Genomic DNA, 17,859 nt, shown 5'->3' with positions numbered 1-17,859 from the left:
GGGTTTTTGTCTCTTTCTTAATGTTTATTCAATGTCACATGCTGTTTTTATTTTGGTTTTTAATTATGTAAAGCACCTTGAAATGCCTTGCTGCTGAAATGTGCTATACAAATAAAATTTGATTGATTTTTGATTGATAAAAATAAAATCATTGAAAAATCTTCTCATAATGGCAAGGCTGGTCACCCTAATCTGATTAGTGAATTGGATTTTTTTTTCTATGATCATAAAAAAAGGTTATTGAGAGCCTCACAGCTTCTTCTATGGGTGAATCAGATTACAGTAGTAATTGAACTTCAAAAGGAGCAAGCTGGTAAGAAGCCGAATGCAAAGCAGACTGTTTCTCAGACTCTGAAAAACAGTGTTTGGTCTGGTAGCTCTCATGACAGAGAAGGGAAAGTGGAAAGAGCTACGGAAACTTGTTAGGCTTCAGACACTGTTGTTTCTACATGAGCTGATCGTGTGAGGCTGCTGCCAGTGCAGGTCCTGATCTTTGAGGAGGCGGGGTTGTTTCTGTAGACTTAGGTTTTTGTGTTTACTCTTGAGTGAAAAGAATAAGCATCATATCCAACTGTGTGAGCTACCAAACTCTGACTGTTTAGTGCTGATGGGAGCTGACAGGAGTCGTCACGAGTCAAGCTCAGTGAGCAGTGTGGCAGAGTACTTGGTGTGGATGCCACTTCACCTAACAAGGTGAGGAAAGAAGATGAGGCTGAGCGGCAGGCGATCTTAAGTGTCGCTTTCATCCTTCCTATTGCTTCTCTGGAGACAGGAGCTCATTGTATGTAGAGCTGGGGGAGGTTAAAGTGCCTTTCACATTCTGAGCCAGTGTGTTGTGGATGACTAAGAAAGGCGAAGATCAGACATGACAGGTGAGAAGGAGGCAAGCACCCTCCTCATGACTCTGGTAATGGTCCTTTAATCCCGATCTCATATCAGACAACAACTTTATCAAATTAGGTAAACATTCTTTAACCTGCTCAGGTGTACTTATTCCATCAAAACTGGGAATTCTGTGTTTAATATAATAAATAATTAGCCTCAATAACCGACAAAGAGGAACATTCCTTTGTTTTGTTCTAATATATTGCACTAAATCTGAATGTGTTGAATCAAAATGATTTTAAACTGCAATGCATCATAATTAGGAGCTGCATCAAACCATTCCATTCTTACTTAGAATTTAACTGTAATTTAATTATATATTTTCCTCTGCCTTTTTATCTTTAACTATTTTTCATTTTGCTTGTTTATTTTCATGTCTTGGTCTTGTTTTCTTCAATACATTGTTTCACTGAAGTTTGAATAGTGCTATATAAATCAAGCTGAGTTGAATTGAGTTGAGCAATTTCAACAAGTCAGAAAATCATTAATGAGTTGCAGACAGTAACTCTCTACTCCATACACATTGACTCTAGGCTGCAGTGAATGATGGCCTATTTTGACCATGATAGAGTACAATTTCAGTGTACTACTTTTACTGTATGACATGATACAAAACATGTTTTTTGTTAGGTGCTGAATCTGATTGTATTGTCTTATAATTGAACTGAACTGCCCTCAAAAAGGGTTAAAAAACACGTCCTGGATGACTGAAAATCTACACCAGCAGACTGAATTGACTGTTTTTAATTTGAATCTGGCTGTTTGGTTTAGAATCTGAATCTGATTTGGACTGTATTAAATATATGGATTAGACTTGTTCCTTTTTTTCTGTAGTGCCATGAGATGTCTTTTGTTTCCAATTTGGCACAAATTGAATTGAATGGAATCAAATCAAAGACTTCTTGGGGCATTCTGTAGTGGATAAAAAAATCTCAGTTGAAATTTCACAAACCATTACAAATAGTTTGCAATATATGTAACAGACTATATAAAAATGGGAAAAATTTACATTAAATCAAGGAAAAATATTTACCAATTAACTCAAGTTCCCTCTGCCAGTTAATAAAAGATGATTAACATAAAATGCTAATCATTAAAGTTTTTGTAATAATTGGCTAGGGAGTTCAGTTATGGCTACCTACTGGGAGTGAAGTGGAAAAAAAATCTGCCTAAAAACACAGAAATAAAAAAAATTAAATTAACTATTATTGCTCATATCTGAGCAGTTTATAGGTGATTAGAGCAAGCATGATGGTTATTAAAGACTGTTATTCTTAAAAAAAGACTGATCTCACCATAAAAAATGTTTTTGATTGCAGTAGTACCAAATCAGAAAGCAAAAACATTCACACAAACTATAAAATCCATAACAAAAACCAACAAATCATAATTCACCAGCACAGTTTAAGTTGACAGTTTCTGGCTCATGCTTGTAGCCAGCAGCTGTTTGTAAGACATTTCCCTCAGGATGCAAGGGGCCATTTACACAACACTGCTTTTGAGTACAGAAGTAGATATTCTGCTGTGGTTCAGCCATTTGTGAACATGAAAACAATGCTGTTTTTTATAAAATCAAAGCTTTCTGAATGCTCAATTTGTATTTCAAAAGCAGCCGCAACGTGTAAAATTGTACATGCGCACCACAGATATCTGCGGTCAATAGATCAATAATAATAGCAGATAGAGTACTGTCTAATTGCAGACTTACACACACAAGGTGAAAACAGAATTTTACATGGCTAAAGATTGTGTTCTATAACATTTGAAATGGTAAATGTTTTTTGTACCACCTTACTCTTAAATTAATGTCTCTTTAGTGACACAAACTGGGATTTCAATTAAGTACTTTAATGATCACATTTCAGTGAGCATCCATCAAATTTATATCCTTGATCTAGATGGAAAGCCAAACAAAGACAACAAGGTGGGCACATTTAGACATAAAGATCCTATTTCATTCAGATACACAATAAAAAACAACAACAATCGATCCATTCAATCTCTCAAACTTGAAGGTAGAAATGCAAGATATTAACATTTTATCTGTACTGACAAACTAATCTCCAAATTTAGGCTTAGTTCTGAAGTTGAACTTTTGAATAAATACTCATACATTGTTGATAACAATTCCCTTCATAAGATCTGGTTTGAAAGTGTATCAAAAAAACAACTATTCTGAAATTATCCACACAAACCATGTAATGGAACAGTATCTACATCAATAAAAAAATCACTCTCCTTTATACCATTAAACATTTTATTATTATTATTATTTTTTAAATTTAATTCATTTTGTTATAATAATCAGTAATCAAGCATTAAAATTGTACAGTTGAAATGTTCAATTAAATTAAGTTTTCAATGTTTAGTTTAACCAAAATAAACATTTTGGATTTAATTATAACTTAATACTAATAATATACTTATAAAATACTATATTAATACTTAATACACTAAGTTCTTTTTTTCTTCACTTTTCCTACTTTGACTCTTAAAACCTTTGAGATGCATTAGAAACTAGAAGTACTCAGGGGAGCGCAAACCTCCACCAAGGCCATAGTGTCCTTTAAAAATTGTCTGATCTGGATTGTGATTAAGATCACCATCAAAATTTCATCAATTGTTTCCTGTGACAACCACAACATTTTCTAAAACTTGCATCAACATCTGTTCATTAGTTTTTAAGTAATCTTGTTTATAGTCAGACAAACAAACCAACCAGCCATCCAACAGTACCGAAACATAATCTCCTTGGCAGGGATAATACCTAGTCTAATATTGCACACTACAAACACATGTCATCTGGGTGTCCATCCTCCTGGACAACAACCGGACCTTCAGTGTATTCTGCTAATCCATCCTTTGATGATATCAAGACTTCCTTCATCCTGGTTCTCCTTTGAGCTATGAGTACCCACTGGGGATACTGTACCATACCTACCCAATGATGCCAGCTGGTGGCACCTATCGTCTGGATATCTTTCATCGTAACACCTTCCTGGAAAACTAAGGTGTTCAGTACCACCTTTTTCTTTTTTCTTTTTTTTTTCCTCTGCTCCTGGTGGAAGGCGGACGTTTCTTTTCTCTCTGTCTCTCTGTCTCCTGAACTGACACCCCCCACCCCGCCCTGCTTTCTTTTTCGGAGACTCTTTTTACATATTTTTCAAAAATTTAAGGAATATGGATCTGATCAGCTGGTTTCTCAATGCAATTGATAAAATTTTCTCGACTGGGTGAAGGAGAGTCCAGTCTCGGGATATGTCTCGCTGGATATACAGTGAATTCCTGGCAGGAGTGGAAGACTGTATCTACCGACGTGGAGGTTCCTTACATATTTGGGTTTTTGATAACAGAATTTCTGCTGTTTGGTACAGTGGTTGCAGTGGGTACAGAGATACAGACCCACTCTGTTCTTCAAGCTGAAATCCCTATTGGTTATCTGGGTTTCATTACTTACATCACCAAAGTTCCCCTTTGTGATTCTTGGATTCAGTTTGTTGTGATTCAAAGGCCTTTGGACTGGCCTTGAATCACAAGTAGGGGATACATAGCATAAAACAACTCCTTTCTTACCTACATCCATCTTTCCAGCAACTGTTTTGGGTAAAAGGTCATGTTATGACAATCCCTGGATAGTGTTTAACAAGACACAATGTTCTTCATTCTTCCTTACACTTCTTTTAAAACACAGAAAACATGGCTTATACCAAGATGAAATAGAATTTTAAGTTGTGAAATCTTTTAAAAATGTGTTGAAAAATTAGTCAAAATGGTATTGTGAAGAGAAATTGTATTATTGATACCTAAAATAATATTTAGAGAGGAGTGTAGTTTGAATAAGTGTTGAAAAAGCCTGCCAAACCCTGCGCCAACTCCAGTGAGAGAACAGGAAGTGATGAGTGCACAAGAGATGTTGCGAGAGCAGAGATACTGTGCACGGGCACATGGTGTGTTATTGCACACAGAAGTGGTTGAGCAAGCCTGTGTGCGAGCTGAGAGCAGACAAGAAAAAATATTGATTGCCCAGATTAAAAATTTGTTCAAAATTCAAAGTGTTTTGAGTCTCACTATGCTCAACTATCTGCCACAAACGAAAAGACTATGTTGACAAAAATATTCGCTCGCCTCCCTTCACACACATATGAAATTGAGTGACATCCCATTCTTAATCCATAGGGTTTAATATGATGTTGGCCCACCCTTTGCAGCTATAACAGCTTCAGCTATTCTGTGAAGACTTTCTACAAGGTTTAGGATTGTGTTTATGGGAATTTTTGACCATTCTTCAAGAAGCTCATTTGTGAGGTCAGACACTGATGTTGGATGAGAAGGCCTGGCTCACAGTCTCTTCTCTAATTCATCCCTATCAGGTTGAGGTCAGGACTCTGTGCAGGCCAGTGAAGTTCTTCCACACCAAACTCACTCATCCATGTCTTTACGGACCTTGTTTTGTGCACTGGTGCACGGCCATGTTGGAACAGGAAGGGACCATCCCCAAACTGTTCCCACAATGTTGGGAGCATGAATTTGTCCAAAATGTCTTGGTATGCTGAAGCTTTAATAGTTCATTTTACTGAAGCTGAGCCCAACTCATAAAAAAAAACAACCCAACACCATAATACCCCCCTCCACCAAACTTTACACTTGAGTAAGTAAGCTTTATTTATATAGCACATTTCACAGACAACAATGTCACAAAGTGCTGAACAGAGAGCAACATAACAAAAAGAAAAACATACTTAAAAACATTAAACCAACATCTAACTAAAACCCTGTCTGAATAAAAATGTCTTAAGATGTTTCTTAAAAGAGACCGATAAAGAGACCTTAAAAGTCAGAGCAATGCAGCGACAGGGGGAGAGCGTTCCAGAGCCTGGGAGCCACCACTTGAAACGCTTTGTCACCACGTGTTTTATAAAAGGTGTGTGGTACCACCAGCAATATTTGATTTGAGGATCTCAAAGACCTGGATGGACAGAAAGGCTTCAGAAGAGCTGAGATATATTTGGGAGTCTGACCATGAAGTGCCCTGAAAGTTAAAACCAAAATTTTGAAATGGATCCTCAAATTCACAGGGAGCCAGTGCAGAGAGGCCAGAACAGGAGTTATGTGAGCTCTTCTATGGGTCTTAGTTAGTAACCTTACTGCAGCGTTTTGCACAGACTGAAGGCGGGCCAAGGAGGTTTTATTTAAACATGTAAAAAGACTGTTACAGTAATCTAAACGAGAAGAAATAAAAGCATGAACAATCATCTCAAGTTCCTTCTGTGACACAAAAGACCGCAGCTTAGAAATATTTCTCAAATGAAAAAAAAAAACGTTGCAAACTAACGTTTTACAATGAGCGTCAAAAACAACACCCAAATTTCTGAGGTTATTATTTACTGAAGGAGTTAAAAAAGCAAGATGCTGCCAGATTACAGGGATTTTATCCTCAGGGGCTATAACAAGAGTCTCAGTCTTATTTGCATTTAACTGCAGGTAATTATTGTTCAGCCAAATTTTGATTTCTGACAGACAACTGTCTAATTCAGACAGTTTGTAGAGCTCAAAGTCCTGAAAGGAACAGTACAACTGAATATCATCAGCATATAGATGAAAAGATACATTACTGTAACTTTTTAAGATGTCTCTTGTGGGATAAAGATACAATAGGAAGAGGATAGGGCCCAAAACTAAACCTTGGGGTACCCCGCAGGACAGCGGTGCAACAAGAGAGTAAGCCTGATTCATAAAAACAGTGAAAGACCTTTCAGATAAATAAGAAATGAATCAATTTAAAACAGAGCCAGAGATACCAAACAAATCTTTCAATCTGCTAATAAGAACAATGTGATCCACAGTGTCAAAAGCTGATAAATAAAACCATGAGGTGACTGTTACATCTGTACTGTGTTGCGATAGGGCCTGACTTCCAAGTGGATACATTGTCTTCAGCTACAATCCCTTTTTGGGAAGTGGGTTTTGTTCTCCTAAGCTCACGTTGTCGAAAAGCAACTGCACAAAGACGAATATGGAGAGTTATCTGTTGCACGTCTGAAGACCCCAGCTTATGACCATAAAGGGAATTGAATGTTCTTGAATTTGTACTGTTCAAGTCCGTCCCAGTAGGACGTGTGTGTGTGTTTTGTTCTACAGCTGGGTGTGGTAAATGTTTATAAAAAAAAGCAGCCCCAGAGAAACGGGGGATTTCACTGATTGGGCCAGAAGTCTCGATTCGGCACAGACTGTTATTTTGAATAAACTCTCACTGTTCAAGAATAACGTAAAGTCATTTCTTTTGATCAGTACATCGTTGCTGCAATTATGAAGACCCAGAAGAATGTCCACCTTTTGGAGACACTTCAACCATCACAGAGTATTTTCCAGAATCAGCTGGCATCAACAAGTCACCAGAAACTTTTAATAACACTGTTTCAGTGGAGTGTAATTTGTGAAAACCAGACTGAAAAGTATCCAACACGCATTTGCCTCTAAGAAGCAACTCAATTGTTCTGCTACAACCTTCTCAAGGATCTTTGATAGAATTGGTAGTTTGGAGATCGGTCTGTAGTTTTCAGGTAGAAAAGAGTCCAAATTAGGTTTTTTTAACAGAGGACAGACAACAGCACTTTTGTTACAGAGCCACAACAAAGAGATAAATTAACCAGTTTACAACACTGGGGCCAATGCAATTGAAAATATCTTTAAAAAGAGATGATGGGAAGACATCCAGGGGGCTGGAAGACAGTTTCCTTTGACCCAAACGTTCAGTGATGTCACCCCGTGAATTGACACGGGGTGAAAAAGGACCAAATATCAGTGGACAGAGGACAAGGGACCCGACAGTGCAAGGGTGCTGGAGAGATACAGGCCCTGATGCCGGCAACTTTGTCAATAAAATAATTTTAAAAACAATTGCAGTCAGCAATTGTGAAAGCACTTGGAGAAGAAAAAGATGGTGTAACAATGTTCTTGATTGTATCAAACAAAATTTTTGGATTTAATAAGACTTGGCACAAAGCAGTCAGACAAACACAGTTGTAGCAACCTCAAGAATTAACACACGATGTAGAGTCATAAACAGGGTTTATTTGGTCTTCACAACCCGTGAGAACTGCTCACAAAGGAATACAACAACAAAACATTGTGTCAGAGATAATTCTTGTACATTTTTCAATCAGTTAACAAGACCCAAATAACAAAAAATAAAACATTTCAAGTACACAAACCTCGTAAGCTGACATCCAAGAAGGGCTAAATAATCCTTAGCAGTCTTAATTTCTTCTTCTCTATCAGTTATTTCTTCTCTTTATCTGTTTTCCCACAATTTGTTAACTGTGTGTAGAGCTAACGAGTAGCTGCCGCCTGAAGATAGCATGTCTGTCAGTAAAATGGGCTCGGGTGAAAACTTAAACCTTTTATACCTAGCCACTAGATGGCGAAAACAGTAAGTTTAGACATACAGCTCAATGGAATATTAAATGTAAATACAGTTACAACAGTTCTCCTGGCAACTGACAAACCCAGACTCATCCATTGCATTGTCAGACAGAAGCATGATTTGTCACTCCAGAGAACATGTTCCCACTGCTCTAGAGTCCAGTGGCGGCATGCTTTACACCACTGAATTCGACACTTTGCATTGCACTTGGTGATGTAAGGCTTGAATGCAGCTGCTTGGCCATAAAAAAGCAATTCCATGAAGCTCTCTACACACTGTTCTTGAGCTTATCTGAAGTTTGGATGTCTGTAGCTACTGATTCGGCAGAACATTGGTGACCTCCATGCACTATGGGTCTCAGCATTCGCTGAGCCCCTCTGTGATTTTACGTGGCCTACCACTTTGGGGCAGAGTTGCTGTTGTTCCCAACTGCTTCCACTTTATTATAATACCACTAACAGCTGACTGTGGAATATTTAGCAAAGATGAAATTTCATGACTTGACTTCTTGCACAGGTGGCATCCTATCACAGTACCCCACTGGAATTCACCGAGGTCCTGGGAGAGACCCAGGACCTCGGTGAACAACACCACTACAAACATTTCACTAATGTTTGTAGAAGAGGTCTGCATGCCTAGGTACTTGTTTTTATACACCTGTGGCCATGAAAATTATTGGAAAACCTCAATTCAATGATTTGAATGGGTGAGTGAATACTTTTGGCAATACAGTATATAACCTCATAATATTTAGAGACAATAAGTTGGCTGTGTCTCTTTCCTCTGTCCAGTGTCAGATTGCTCATAAATACAGGTCGTTCCGCTGCCTGAATCAGAATCTAGTCTTGGCGTCAAGTCTCAGTTGTTCTCACTATACAAACCATCACAAACACCTCCAGTCAAAAGGAGATTGAGAAAGATATTTCCTCACAGTAGCTCTTGGTCCTGAAAAGATGGAGACCATCCTGAAAATTGCATAAACATCTCCTGGTATCAGAGAGGATTGTTATCGAACTTGGTTAAATCATGAATTGATGTTGTTGGTTTTGCAGCTGCAAGTTGTAAAAGTCAGTTGAAGAATTCATTGTTTTAATTGACTAATTAGTTCTGCAACAATTTGTGATTTTGTCAGAATTTGTGATTTTGTTGACTATCATAACATCCTTTTTCACATCTTTGTTTTCTCTTGCAGACACGGTCACTCTGTCAGACAGACCCACAGCAGGATATTACAGACAATTTATTTGATTAAAGAATTGTTTTTCAAATATAATCATCACATTCGCATCATTTGATGAGATGATGACTTATTTGTCTTAACTGTACTTTAACTGTGTTGTGATAGTTATAGCTTTTATGTTTTCTAATGTTAGTGTGATGCTACCATTCTTAACCAGGTCTCTCTTGGAAAAGAGATTTTTAATGTTAATTAGATCTCCCTGGTTAAATAAAGGTTAATAAAAAAATAAATATTTTTTTCTAAAGCCAGCAGCAGGTAGCTTTTCTCCCTCTGTATCAAACTGACCACATTCATGTCACAAACATTTTTGGACTGTGATTAGCGGCTGAAGCTTATTGCATGTTATCAATTGTTGCTGCCCATGTATCTTTAATGAATCAGATCGTTGGCAGTGTATCAAGATACAAATCAAATCATCCACAAACAAGAGATGAACAGCCCTACTGTACACTATTATTATTTTATTTTATTTATAGCCTTTTTTTTACTTCCAGACTTTCCCATGGCCATTTTTGGTTACTTATTTGCACTTTTTTGTTTAAAGTTACAAAGATCGCTTGCATTTTAGTCTACACTGAATAATGTACCTAATTTCTTTTGTAATGGTCAAAATGGTAAATACCTTTAAATAGCTTCTGATTCATATGCTTCACAGGTTAATATTTTAATTTACTGTGGAAAGTGAAAAAAAACTGAAGGGGCCTGCCACCTAGTGCAAGATCTTATTTAATTATTTTCCTTATGTTGAATATGTCAAAGTTACTGAAATATGGCTTATTTGATTTATCATTGGAAGCCATCTTGAATCTTTGAATATCAATTACTTTGTGTTGGAGATTGCTTTTGGCTATTACCACACTAAATTTTAGCTCAATATATCTAAACAATGACTGAGTTTCACCAATTTTTAAATTAGCTATGGAGGGTATCTTCAGTTAAAATTATTCTAAAAGTAAGTTAGTTTTAGATGTCCATCTATAGATTAGTTTCAGAAATTTTCATTAAAATCATTCAAATGGTTCATGAGTTGTTTTGCTAACAGATAATCAGAGATTACTATATATATATATATATATATATATATATATATATATATATATATATATATATATATATATCAACAGTCTTCATGGTGTCAGCTATGATGATGATGGAGGACAATGAAGAAAAAAGCCTGCTGTTCATTATAAAAGCGGAGTTACTTGGTCACATTGATGACTCTCAGAGGCTCTGCTGCTCAGTTTGCTGTTAACAGTGAACTGTGAAAAAGGCTGGAAACAGATGAAACAGCCTTAGCCAATCAGACGCTAGATTTTCCAGCACCTTTTAGGGGTTTAGAGGTAGGAGACAGGCATGCTGTAGCTTGACTGTGTAGGACATTAGACAAATGTTCAGAAAAGTATCCTTCAAACAAACAGCTGCTGTGCAAAACTATAAGATGTATTAGGGGAAAAAAAAAAGAGTGACACACAATAGTTCATAAAATGCCAATTGGCCACTTGAAGGGACATGAAAATGTAAAACAGATGCAAAAGGGGAGATGAAACAGCAAAAAGGATGCTTAAGGGAAATCGAATAGGCCAAATGGATACACAAGGGGACACGAATAGGTCAAATGAACACATTTTTACAAAGACAAAGAAAATGGCAAATTTCTGATCCCAAGTAAAAAAAAAAAGCTAACCTTCTTTCTTATTTCAGAGACAAGATTGTGTTACGCTAATGTTGCTACATGGAACACAAACTAAAAAGTAAAGGTTTATTTACTTGAGTGCTTAAGGTGTATTTGTATTGTGTAAAAAAGCGAAACAAAACATTACGTAGCATGCAGAATCAGAGGAAAAAAAAAGAGAATTGTCTCAGATATATTGTGTTTTACATGTTCAAGTGAAGTTGCATCCAATGCAGCTTTTTGCTGTTATGAGCAGAACTACTAATTTTTCTCTTTTAGGTAAGAATGCTCTATATTTTTTTAACTGTCCATTTCTTTATGAGTTGTTCAGAAAATGTTTAATTGACATAATTTTAGTAATTTTAGATAATTTTAGACTGATGCATTTATTAAATTGTTATATTTTTGTCAGATGTGGGGAAAAAGTATCTGCAAAAAAGGAAAAAGAAGCTGCTCTGATTTCTAAATATCAGAGAAAAACCAATGTTGTCCAACTTCTAACTGAGAGACAGATATAAAACAGAGTAAATCCTGTTTTCACATTTGAAGAGCAGCCTTTGTCTTAAAAGAGGAGCAGAAACTCAGAGACACAAGTTGATAAATAACAACAAAAACAAAACAAAAAAAAAAAAAACACTAAATGTTCACAGCTTAGCATTTAATTTTGCCATAAATCTCAGTGCCCTAAGGTTGTCATTATTTTTACACCAGCTACTAACAGTAAAAATGACAACAATATAGAACTAAAACATTTATTATAAAAATTTGATGAGCTCTGATGCAGCTGCTGTCCAAAATTACAACATCAGAATTGCATATTCTAAGATAAATGCCTACATTTTGATGTATGAACTAAAAAAGAAGTGTGAGAATAAAAACTTGAAAAAAAGTTTTAAAGCTATTGCCAGTAACTCATTATGGTCATCATGGTAACCACATACCTGTGGCTGTCACTCCCTGACAGACAGACAGAAACAGACTGAAAAGTAAGCCTCAATCAAACAGCTTTAGAATGGATCATAAAACTCTGTGAAGTGGGAGTAGAAGAAGACTGTGACGATCACATGTGTCATTTTTTTATGTTTCTACAGTGTTTTAAGTATAAGATATGACAAGTTCCAAAGATCTGAGCGAAAACTGCTAAGTCCTCGAGCAGGGAGAGACACACTGGATAACAGAAGACAAAAATACCTATCTTCTAATGTAGAACTTGTACATGCACTAACAAGTTGTTGGAATAAGAAGAGTTTCTTTTAAATGATTTAAAAGTTTTAGATAATTTAAACCTTGGTGTGTGACATCATCAACTTTCAGCCTAATGAACTGTGGTTAAAATGTCCATAAATGGAACTTAGAAACACCAGTTCAGTCATGTAAAGTTCAACTTTCTGTGACCTGTTTAAACTTTGAATGATGATCTCTAATGTGATGTATATATCATTTTATTTATTTATTTAAACTATGGTGTGAAAAGTTAGAAGCACTCAGAAAGCGCAAACCTCTACCAAGGATGCAATCATTAGGAGATAGTTTGATCTGGATTGCAATCTGGATCACCACCAAATTGCAATGAACTGTTTCTTGTGACAACCTCAATTTTTTCTGAAAATTCCATCAAAATATTTTCATTAGTTTTTAAGTAATCTTGCTAACAGACAAACAAACCAACACTACTGAACATATAACCTTTTTGGCAGAGGCAAAATTGTGATAACAGAATAGCAATAAGGATGCTTCAGTGCGAATGCACTGATACCACTTGTAAAGACTGTGCTCATTTTGTCTTTATTTTATGCTGCAGAATGCTTTTATTCTTGGACTCATGGATGCAAAATGAAACTGACTAATATGAAAGAACAGACTCATGGACAAAATACTCCTGACAATAAATAAACATTGAATTAGATTTGTGCAAAATCATAGGACTTTCATAACAAAAGATTACAATTGTGGAAATGTGAAAAAATAAAAGTAAAAAAAGAATAAATAAATTATTTAAAAAGTGGTTTCATTAATTTTATTTTTTTTGGTCATTGTTTAGGTATTTTTTTATAAAACCTTTTTTTCTTTACTTTAAAAATGTTTTCTTTATTTGTTTATATTATAGGTAAATTTGCCCATTGCCTTTGGCGTGCTGTGAGGTATCCAGGTTGGAGTCACAGATAGTTTTCACACCACAGTGCTATAAGACAATCTGAATATAACATTGCCTGGTTTGACTTTATAATCCATAAATGCTGTTTGAGGACAAAACGGAAATTACCACTTACTTTACTTTTGCAATACATCAAATACTATTTCAGATAACATTCAAGACAAAAAATGAACTCTACGGTATCGTCATTTACTTTTTATATTTTCGTATCTCTATTGTTTTGTCTTTATATTTATGTATAAATGTATTCTTCTGTTTCTCTTTTAATTTCGAGATTAACTTTGTTGTATTCATTTGTCATATTTGATTTAGTTAATAACTTAGAAAAAATATTTTTTTTCTTCACACTTGTCCTCTTTTAGTGGCATTTCTATTATTTTATATACTTCCTTATTTTCATTCTCTTAACTATGAGTATATATTGATAGTTGAAGTTGCTGAAGATTTTCCTGATGTCTGGAATGTAGTATGTTCTACACCATAAGTTGCACAGTGACAGATTGTGATCCCTCACAGGCTTTCTGCTAACAAAAACAGCATCATGTGAGGCAAAGCTGTGTTACTAGAATCATATGTTTATGTTTGCAGTGGTGGACATCGCCTTATTAATAAATGCTTCATAGTGATATAGAGTGATGGCTTTTTTTTTTTTTACCTGTTTCCATGAATGTGAGAGGCACAGAAGGCATAGCTATAATGTAGCAATGTGGGGTCAACCAGTGCATTCTTCTCTGAATAGTCCATCAGGTCCTGCAGGTAGCTCAGGTGGCGGTGGCAGCCTCGAACACCATACCGAGCACAGTACTCGTCCAAAACAAATACCTGACCCGGACTGAACCAGCCCTGAAAAGAACCAAACACATACACAGCAGATATGAGCAAGACAGTTGTAGCTTCTACATGTGCCTACATTACATGTGGCCAGGAAAGCTAAGATGCTATCTCACTGGGCTGTGACTGTCTGCAGTTAGTTGAAGAATGGCATCTACACTAATGTTTCAGAAATGTAAACTTCTACTTCAGGAGGAAAATAAAGAGCAGTTATGTACTTAACTGGTGCAGGCTGAACAATTGCTTTAAAGCTTTGCGTTTCCATGTGAACTGACTCCAGCCAATGTCTAATTTGGCTCAGTAAACTCAATAAAAATTCTCAATACCTTACTACAAATTAGGCAGTGAAAAGGGGTAAAGGTTAAATAATCAGCTAAGAATTCTCTGCAAGAGTTAAAAAAAGCACAAAGGTGTCAAAGAACTGGAACATCCTGAGATGTTCATTAGTTCATTCATTCTGCATGTAATCACTAAATTAGACGTGAAACTTACAATGTTAATTAAAGATTCCACATGAAAGGCACGTTAACAAATTAGCACCTCCACTGAGCTGATGCCACACACCCTCACAAACACACACACACAGCTCCTTCTACATGACAGCCATGGCTTTCTGCCAGGTGTGTGACCCAAGAGGGGAGACAGACTGGGAGAGGGTGAGGGGGGTCTGTACTGGACTGAGAGCCATATAAATAGATTTTCTCAAACCAAATTTTTGATTATTACATTATATACATAGTTTATATTTCAGGACATCTCAAAGTAAAAAGGGTGGGTTCTTCTTTGTCTCACCTACTGTCACCTTCCCTACAACCCCACTGGGACAGTGTCTGCTTGCCTACAGTCAAAAGTAAACCAATTAAAAGAAACTTAACAGGTGTGAATTATAAAAATTATAAAATAAACCCTGATACATGAACAGATCAAAACACCAGATCTATTTATTGTGGTTTACTGAGCAAGACCTCTCTCATCTAAGTCACTGTTTGTTAAATATTTGATTGGTGATGATCATATTGATTTGTCATACGCAGACCTGATTGCAGCAGGAACATAATTTTAATGTCAAGTCTAAAGTTTCTTCTTTCGTCAAATCACAAGTCAAGGAAAAACATTAAAAGCTCTCTTTCAATCCATCTCTCTGATTAGTCTGATTATTCAATATTTTGTTGTCTTATATCGTCTTACTGGCCCATACATCATAATTTTATCTGAATTCTTTATTTTTTATTTTTTGAAATGGTGTTGAATATTAGAAAGATCATAATAATGAAATATTTTAATATTCGTGAATATGTTAAAAGTGATAGCATACATATAGCCTTTTGTGCTTTATTAGACTGAAAATATAAACAGATTAACTCAGTGCTGGAATGGGACTAATTTTAGCTCAGGAGTTTCATGCCACAGACCAGTTCCCTTAAGTGTGCCTGGGAGCTTGAGGGTTCTGCCCAGAATCTGAGCTAGAACTGTGCTCTTCTGGACAGAGATCTCTGAGGTTGTTCCTTGAATCTGTTGGAGCCACTCTTCCAGTTTGGGGGTCACAACACCGAGTGCTCCGATGACCGCTGGCACCACTGAGGCCTTGACTCTCTACAGCTTCTCTGTTTCCTCTTTCAGCCCTTGGTATTCCTCAAGCTTCTTGTGCTCCTTCTTCCTGATGTTATAGTCACTTGGGATTGCTCCATCTGTCACCACTGCCTTCTTCTGTAGTTTGTCGACAACCACAGTGTCCAGTTGGCCCAGCACCAGTTTGTCAGTCTGGATCTGGAAGTCCCACAGTATCTTATCCCTGCCATTCTCCACCACCTTAGGTGGAGTCTACCACTTTGACTTTGGGACTTCCAGTCCATACTCGGAACAGATGTTTCTTTGCATTATTCCGGCCACTTGGTTATGCTAACCCTGCTTTTAAGTGCTGGACTGTCTCAGGAGCATTTTTTTTTGCACAATCTTGGGTCCTGCCTGGTATGACAGACCCCAGCCTCTTTTGCTCTTGTGCTGCCATGATTAGTGCCTCTGAGCTGTCCTTCAGTCCAGCCCTTTCTAGCCATTGGTAGAATTTGTTGATACCAGCCAGAAGGTTATTGGCCTCTGTAGGGGTTGGATGTATGGGAAGTGAGTACAGGATGGTTGTGTATAATTTTGTCAACCCCTTTAGTTGTGATCACTGTGCTCTCTTGGACATCAGTCTACCACTTTTATTGTGACAACCCCAATGTCCTTGCTGTATATCCTGGTGAGGTGGATCAGTGAGTCGATGTCTCGCTCATTTTTGGCATACAGCTTGATGTCATCCATGTAGAGGAGGTGACTGATGACTGTTCCACTTTGGAATCCGTATCCATAGCCCATCTTTGTGATGATCTAGTTGAGGGGGTTCAGGCCATGACTGTGATATATGCCACACTTGATGCTGACTTGTGCATTTGGCTGTGAATTGTCCTCCAGTCACCTACCACATTCCCATCAAGTTCTTGATGAAGTCTCTTAGTGTCCTGTTAATATTGTACATGTTTACATAGTCCAGTATGCATGTGTGTGATATCCAGTCATAGGCTTTCCTATTGTCAACCCAGGTGGTGCACAGGTTTGTGTTTGGTACTACAGTCTCAAGCTATGGTTCTGTCAAACAGTAGCTGGTGCTTGGCTTCCCTAGTGTTGGTGCCAATTCCCTTCTGTGCCTCACTCAGGTACATGTGCCTATTCATCTTAGTTGCTATGATGCTGGACAGGAGCTTCCACATAGTACAGAGGCAGGTGACTGGCTGGTAGTTGGATGGGATTTCCACTTTCTTGGGATGCTTCATGATCAGTACTGTCCAGCTTTGGTTCAGTCACTCTGAGTGGGTCCCTTCTATTAGCAGCTGGTTCCTTTATACTGCTTTGTGTTCATGGAGAGTAGTCAATTTCTTTAACTAGTAGGTGCCAGGGCCCACTTTTCATACCTGAGATGGAAGACGACCGAGAGGTTGTAAAAAATAAAAAAATAAAAAAATAAAATAAATAAATAAATAAAAAAAAGTAATTAAAATAATTATTAAAAAATTCATAAAAACACCAGACTGGAATTTGTCAAAATGAATACTGACAAGCCACAAAGCCTCTGGGAGAATGTCCTTTGGACAGATGAGACAAAACTGGAGCTATTTGGCATCAAGTCCCATTATATCCATGTTCACAAACCCAAAAATTAAGGAAACTCAAAAGGGACATGGTACCTACAGTGAAACACGGAAGAAGCTCTGTTATATTCTGGGGCTGCTTTGCTGCATCTGATGCAGGGTGTCTTGAATCTGCTCAAGGTACAATAAAACCTCAACGCTACCAAGGCATTCTGGAGCCAAATGGGCTGCTCAGTGTCAGACGCAGGTCAAGTGTCCTTCAACACAAACCACACAGCTAAAAATATTCACGAATGGTTGCAAACAAAACAGACTATTCTAAATTGACTTTCAGAGCCCTGATCTAAATCCTGTTGAACATCTGTGGAAGGAGCTTAAACATGTAATCTGGAGAAGGAACCCTTCAAACCTGAGACAGATGGAGCAGTTTGTTCATGAAGAGTGGGACAAAATACCTGTGGACAGGTGCAGAGGTCTCAAAGAGAGTTACAGAAATCACTTTATTGCAACTATTGCCTCAAAAGGTTG

At 37.1% G+C, this 17,859-nt stretch overlaps 1 protein-coding gene across 1 annotated transcript in view; it reads right to left on the bottom strand.

Annotated features, from left to right (window-relative positions):
- The window catches only part of cadps2 (Ca++-dependent secretion activator 2), a 311,669-nt gene that overhangs the window by 148,443 nt on the left and 145,367 nt on the right, over positions 1-17,859 (bottom strand). The window contains exon 13 of the mRNA XM_037980923.1: positions 14,028-14,218. Coding sequence (XP_037836851.1) covers positions 14,028-14,218 — 191 coding nt within the window. The remainder of the gene's footprint in view (positions 1-14,027; positions 14,219-17,859) is intronic.

Source organism: Kryptolebias marmoratus, linkage group LG17 (genome assembly GCF_001649575.2).
Source record: "Kryptolebias marmoratus isolate JLee-2015 linkage group LG17, ASM164957v2, whole genome shotgun sequence".
In the NCBI taxonomy this organism is placed as follows: domain Eukaryota; kingdom Metazoa; phylum Chordata; class Actinopteri; order Cyprinodontiformes; family Rivulidae; genus Kryptolebias; species Kryptolebias marmoratus.
Note: the sequence above shows the minus strand (reverse complement) of the source record. Positions and strands in the feature narration are given on the sequence as shown.